The following is a 7,028-nucleotide window of genomic DNA, read 5'->3' as shown; positions in this document are numbered from 1 at the left end:
CCTCCTCAGTTTCAGCAAGCAGGGTTGTGTCATCTGCATAACGCAGATTGTTGATAGATCTTCCACCAATCCTGATGCCACACTTCTCCTCCAACATTTAGGTTAATAGCCAAATGCTTTACCACTCAGCCCCCAGGGCACTGTTCTCAAAGAATAGACACATCAGTATATAGTCTCGGTCTTAATTAGCCAGAGCCTCTTAGCTTTTGGCTGTGACAATTTAAGACAGAAAGCTCACTCGGGAAGGAACACCTACCTGCAAGACATCTTTCACTGGACCATGCCCTGGAGATGACTCAAGATAAATGTCAAGAAACAGAAGAACCTTAACTGTAAAATGTTCTCATCTTTAAGAATAAAACCTTTACGGAATCCCATTTCCACTGTCAGAAAACATGCTGTTTTGAGCCAACATTGAAGTGCCCCTTCTCTGTTTAGCCCTGTCCTCACCAGCTGGGTGGTGCTTTTGATGTGGAGCAGGCATCACTCTTATCACTGAGCCCTTGGCTCCCTCTAGTGACTGAAGAGGAACCACGTCTAGACTGAAGAGGTTAGGTTTATATGCATGAAGCTGTTTAACCCCAGAGGGGAGACCTGAGCCTTTTTAAAGTTGGTTTTCACACAATAATTCATTCATATTGTGTTTCACTCACATACACTGTGTTCTAGACAATCCCTCATTTACATTGCTTTTATACAATCACTCGTATACACTGTTTCTCATATTATCATTGGTCTGTGTCTATACCATCCTTTCAAATCTCCATTGAATCTTTCCCTTTCCCTCCCCCCACCCCACAATTTGCCCAATAAACTCTGATCCTGGTATTTTTCTGAGCATGATGTTTCTTAGACTCTCCCAGGGGCACAGGCGTAATGCACCACAATTTCTCAATCCATTCATGTGTTGATAGCCATCTGGGCTGTTTTCATGTTGTTGCTATTATGAGTAACACTGCTATGAACATACGTTCGTGTCTTGGCTCCAGTTTCCTTGGGGTATACGCCCATCAGTGCAAGTCCTGATCCTTTGTCTCTAAACAAAGCACTGTCCACTACACTTCTCTGCTCTTAGGAGCATAGTTTCATTGGAGGTGGCCTGGTTGGGGTACAAAGAGGTGACTCTGGACAAGAATCATGCCTGGGAGCCAACAGCAAAGAACTACTGAGTGTATCTCTTAGGACCTCAACTGGGATGGAATGTCAAACTGTAGTCCTCTGAAGGCTGCAGATCCCATGATCCTTCATGCATCCACTAAATGACGTTCAATTGACTTCTTGTATGTAAAGGGAGGAGGGAAACAAGTCGGGGGAGAGAGGTTGTAGGTGGGTCTTCACACCCATCAGTCCACAGCACACCATCTGGGAGGCAAGTGACCCCGCTACTTATTCATTTATAATTATGAGTATTAAATGTAGCTTTACTCCCCGGATCTGGGTAACTCACCTTGCAGATTGGAAATTCCTGCTCTTCATAGAGTCTGTTGGCAATACTCAAGGTGTAATCATCTCGGATTCGGTCCAGCTTGGAGAGAAGCTTCCCGAAACAGCAGCTGAGTACTTCACTCTCATCGTTGGAAGATTCAGCCTAATAAAGAAAGAATGTGTAGACTTAATGCTTCTAGCAGAAGAGTCATGGTGGTTCAACAACAAAACAACAACTCATTGTCATCTAGTTGGAATGCACCTATCACTGACCTTGCAGAATATTTTCAGAGGCGGTAAATCACACAGGAGGCCATTGCCCATCTTTTCTGCTCAGAGCAGCTGGTGAATTTGAATGATTATAATGCCTGACTCTGAGGGGGCAGTGCAGCTTCTTATCGACTCCCTTGTGGTGGTTCAGTGGTAGAATGTTCACCTTCTAATCCCTGGACTCAATTCTGTCTCTACCCTTCGTGGGCAGACATCACTGGTCTGCTGCGATGTCTTGTGTATTGCTAGGATGTTGAGCAGATTTCAGCAGAGCTTCCAAATAAAGGAAGATTAAGAAGAAAGACTTGGTTATCTAGTTCCAAAAATTAGCGAATAAGAGACCAACCTGGTCCCACCCTATGTGGATAGGAACTCCATGCATGGGAGGCTGGCTTTCCAGTGAATGGTCATGAGTATTTCTTTACAGAATCAAGTTACATCTGCACAACAAGTTATCATTTCACTTTGCAGGAGGAAAAGTTAAGAAGAAGGGAGGTGGAGAGGTGGAAATGGACACATTTTTATCATCATGCTTCATGGACTGGTACAAGACCGTCCAGGAAACAATGCATCTGGAGGCCAGCAATGCATCTATCTTCTAGATTAGAGAGTCCTGCTCCTTTCTTTATCCAAAAAGATAATGGTCTCTCAGCTTTCCTCGTAAGATTACTAAGATAAGGTGACAAGTAGCCTAGAGAATATCTTTCCTGTGACTGGAATGAGACTGCCAATATCCAGGTGGAGATTTCAAGATGAAGTGGACCAAAAAGAGGGAGAGGCTAAGAACCCCTCAGTTGGTCCCGCCTCTCATCTCTTTCATGCTCCACCATGCTCCATTCTGGGGACCTGTGCCCTGAAAACACAAGTGAGTAATGAGGTGATCATCTAAGTTTCCTTATAATGAACAGAAGGTGCAACTAGGTCCTACTCTTTAGAAAACTAGCTTGTAGCCAAGAACACACAAGCTGTACAAACAGAAAGGAAAGCCAGGTCAGGGGGGAAGATGCAGTTGCTGACAGTCAGGACCTAATGTTTTGGTTGAGCAACCTTCTCTAAGTACAGCGAGGTGTCTAGTTCGACAAGAGTGATGGGGCTGGTGCAGCTCACCTGTAGATTCAGAAGCCCCTTCGTCTTCTCCTGCCCTTCCACAGGGCTGTCAGCCACCACCTCTGATTTGTTGCTTTTCAAACAGGCATCTGATTCTTTGCTTTCATTCTTCGAAAATTCATTGAAGTGCAGTACCTGTGTGGAGGATCATTGGTTCTTTCAGCCAATAACAACAGCAGGAAGTCTGAAGAGCTTAAGAAGCATGTTTAAATGGGACAATGATGAGGGGACAAAACAATCAATGATTGGAAGGAAAGTGAGCACCTCTCCTATCTTGGGTGATGAGGTGGAACAAAGGAGACATCACTGACCCTTGGGAGGACAGTGGGGGTTCAGCAGTAGAAGCCTCACCTTCCATGAGATCGTCCACTCCCCACAGCCCCTGTTCAGCCACCACACATCTGTCTGTGAAGTCTTAGCCATTGCTTTGTGGCACCTACTTACTCCTGGCAATCTGCTTTCAAAACTCAGCTGATGAAAACCATATGAGTTTGCCAATGGTCCAATCTATAACCGAACACGGTGATGGTGCAGGACCAGGCTGCATTCGCTTCATTTTTGCACAGGGTCACCATGAATTGAGAGTCAACTTGAGAACAGCTAACAATAACAGCAACAATACCAGCTCTCCCCTTGGAACTATGTGAAAGGATGAGTGTCAGCAAACTAAGATAATCTAAGGTCATGTAGCTCAATGTTCTGGCTACAAAAAATATGTGGCTACTGGGTGCTTAAAAGGTGAACAATCTTTAGAGTAGTGAGAGAAGACCTTCACCCTGAAACCCACAGTGTCCCTTTTCAGCAGGAAGTAGCTAAGAGAATACGCCATCCCCTTTTCCTTATGAATCAGGGTGAAGTCTCTCTCAGGGAGGAGAGATAGGGAATGGCAAGGGACACACTGACAAAGGAGATTAATCAGAACTGGCTTTGACAAGCACTGTGGAAATTTGACAATTAAAACAGACATGGGGGGGGAAGAAGAACGAACTGGGGAGGAGGGTGGAGATAACAGTGCAACAATGAATGAGTGAATGAAAACCCAAAATCTCTGTAAATGTTCATTAAAACAAATAAAATTTAATAAAAAAAAGGTGGACAATCTGAATAGAAATATGCTGAAACTGACTTGATGACATACCCCCCAGAAAAGGCATAAAATGCACACTAAAATTTTAAAGATTGACTATGAAAAAGGTAAGCAAAATATCTCATAAATATATGAGTTACATGTTGTTAATAATAATATTTTATATATTGTATCAGATAGAATATAGTATGAAAGTTTGTGTCACTTGTTTCTTTTTACTGTTTTAATATTCTCTCTCTCGTTTCTGTCAAGTCGGAACAGACCTTCACTGACCCACCAGTGAGTTTTCAGAGGCTCCAAAGTGCATGGGAGAAGGTTGCCCATCTTTCTTCCTGAGAGAAACCAATGCATTCAAACTATCTGCCTTTGAGTTGGCAGTCCAACTCCTTACTCAGGAGGCCACCAGAGTGTCCTTAATATAAAATACCAATATTTTTTTAAATGTGTATGTGCCTCACATTGTATGTGTGTTGGACGGCCCTGACCTAGACCTGCAAGGGAAGAAGAAGAGTAAATCCAAGTGTCCAGAGCACTGGAGAAAGATAATACAGAAAGTAAGGGGGTGCACCCTGCACTGCCAGCCTGGTGTGCAAGTCGGTGAACCAGGTGTCAGGGAAGAGAAAGGCCTGAAGCCTGACCTGGAGCATGAACGCCCATTCTGAAGCCAAGTTTTACAAATGGAAGGAAACAATTCTACAAATCAAAGTAAGTTGATCCATCAGAATTATCACTAAACAAACTCTCTTAATCCATTAAGCTATGCATATTGAGAGTGGCAACAGTTATACATAGACACTTCTCCCCAGAGAAGATAGGTATGCTCAAGTCAAGGAAATGAAAAACCAGTGTTGGGACCATGCGATTTGTTTGGGGCATTGTTCTTGCTACATCTAGTCATTCATTCTACAGCTCTAATTGGGTGGGTCCTATAAGCTAAGACTGTTCTTGGAGAAAGATTTCTTTCTTTTATATTCAAGTGAGAGAGGCATTCAAAAAGCAATACCCAAACCTACTGCCTTTCAGTATATTCTGACTCATAGCCAACTCTGTAAGACACAGAAGAAAGATTTGTGTACAAATCTTTACAAGAGCAGATTACCTCACTTTTCTCATACAAATCATCTGATAGATTCAAACTTCTGATCTTTGAATTAGTAATCTAATACTTAGCTGGCTGAGGCACTAGAACTCCTTAAAAATCAAAACATAGTGCAATGTGTTAGGAGGTGAAAAATGATGTGTAGAAAAAGTTAGAGTGACAGGATGCAGACAGAGATCATGGCTGGTCTTACTGAGAAGGTGGACTTTAGAGCAGTCTTGTAGGAAAGAACAAGCTATCAAATCAGCTTTCTGGGGGATGATCTGTCCAGGTAGAGTGAAAATCCTGAGCGAGAGGTGGCAGTGGCTTATCTAAAGAAGTCAAGAAAACTGTGGTGATCAGAACCCAGTGCAGAGTGGGGTTAAGAGGTGAAGTCATGAGATTATCTGGGGTTGTATCCACAGGATCTCATTGATGATTGTAAGGGTCTTACTGTCAGAGAAATACCAGCAGGGTTTTGAGCAGATGAGAGTCAGGATCTGCCTTTGGGTTAAAGGAATGTTCAGCAACTGTGTTGACTATGGAAGCAGAGAAGCCATCAGGAGCTTATTGCAGTATTCAAACAAGGACATGGTGGTGGTTCAGATCACAGGGAGATTGTGGGAAGCGGTTGGAATATACTTTCTTTTTTCTTCTTTTTTTCTTTCAATATGGAACGCTTCATGAATTTGCGTGTCATCCTTGTGCAGGGGCCATGCTAATCTTCTCTGTATAGTTCCAATTTTTTAGTATATGTGCTGCCGAAGCGATCTCTTTTAAAGAAGCATCAATGAGATATTCAGACAATTTCAGCACGAGGTCATAAAGAAAGACACAAGTAAGGATGGCACCAAAGTCTTTAGCCCAAGCCCCTGAAGGCTTAACCGGTGCTTAATAAAGACTTCTTCATTAGAAGAAATAGAAATAGAAAAGGAAACACATAAACACACTTAAAATAGTAACAATATTGTGGCAAGACGCTGCACTGCAGTCCCAAAGGTGCACAGTTCAAATCCACCAGATGCTGTGCTGGAGAAGGAGGGGCCATCTCCTCCTGTACCAGTCAGATCTAATTTGACGGTACACACACAGAAAATAAGAAATTTTTTTAAAAATTATAAAATAAAAAAAATGAATTATAGAATAAGAGAGAGGTAGGGACAAAAGATGAACAGGAGAAGCAGGTAAGGTCGGGGAGAGGGCATAAAGGAGATGGAAGGCAACTTGCATCCTGATGATTGAAAGAACTTGAAGAGAAAGACCTGTAGGGAGGGAAATAGAAATGAAGGACACAACTTGGTTTGCAAATGGAGCCCTTCTCTCCCTTCAGGTGTGGCCTGAGTCCCAAGACAAGGGAGAGGCCACAGCAGACACCCACCTCGCAGATCTGTTGGGCAGTGTTGTTTCTAGCACCCAGGTGGATCATGCCCAGGGCAGCCGAGAGGCTCAGAGGACAGTAAAAGATGTTTTTCCGAGGATTATCTTTGCTTATCTCTTGGAAAAAGTCAAAGCAAAACTTGGCATTTGCTGCCACAAGGGAGTCCATTGTGAAACTGTTAACAACCTAGAACAGAAAACAGAGAAAAATCCTTTAATAGATATTCTCATATTAAATATCAAAGATACTGACATTTTAAAAAAGAGATACTGATGCATGCGGTTATCCAATATGTTACTAAAAACTAGGAAACTATAATCATCTTTATTCTGACATACCTGTATAAATAGAAGATAGTGTTGTGAATGCAAAAGGGTTCTTCCCGTAGTCAATTGCAGACTGTTGTCTGTCAATAAGACAGATGGATTGCAATATCCAAAGCTCTTTATTGCAGATCTGGGAGAGCAGAGAGAATCCTCTTTTGTTGATTTTTCTCTAATTTTGGTTCTAGGTTTTATACTGGGGTTAGTTGTTAATCTACTTCTATTACTATTGAGAGCCATTTACAGTTACTAGTAAACAGACAACTTGGGAAATTGTTTATATTTGACTGAACAGTTTCAAAGACATAAATGTTAATCCAGGAAAGGTGCATTTCCCCTCCTAATAAAGACACTTTAAAG

The 7,028-nt window shown here is 42.3% G+C and overlaps 1 protein-coding gene across 1 annotated transcript in view; it reads right to left on the bottom strand.

Moving 5' to 3' along the window:
• SERPINB12 (serpin peptidase inhibitor, clade B (ovalbumin), member 12) overlaps positions 1–6,513 on the bottom strand; it is a 13,900-nt gene extending 7,387 nt beyond the window's left edge. The window contains exons 1-3 of the mRNA XM_006892759.1: positions 6,346–6,513; positions 2,803–2,937; positions 1,448–1,588 (exon numbers count right to left, since the gene is read on the bottom strand). Coding sequence (XP_006892821.1) covers positions 1,448–1,588; positions 2,803–2,937; positions 6,346–6,513 — 444 coding nt within the window. The remainder of the gene's footprint in view (positions 1–1,447; positions 1,589–2,802; positions 2,938–6,345) is intronic.
• Between the last annotated feature and the right edge of the window lie 515 nt (positions 6,514–7,028).

Source organism: Elephantulus edwardii, unplaced genomic scaffold (assembly GCF_000299155.1).
Source record: "Elephantulus edwardii isolate Elephantulus edwardi_28Jun2011 unplaced genomic scaffold, EleEdw1.0 scaffold00118, whole genome shotgun sequence".
Lineage (NCBI taxonomy): Eukaryota > Metazoa > Chordata > Mammalia > Macroscelidea > Macroscelididae > Elephantulus > Elephantulus edwardii.
The sequence above is the reverse complement of the archived record's forward strand: the minus strand, read 5'-3'. Positions and strand labels throughout refer to the sequence as shown.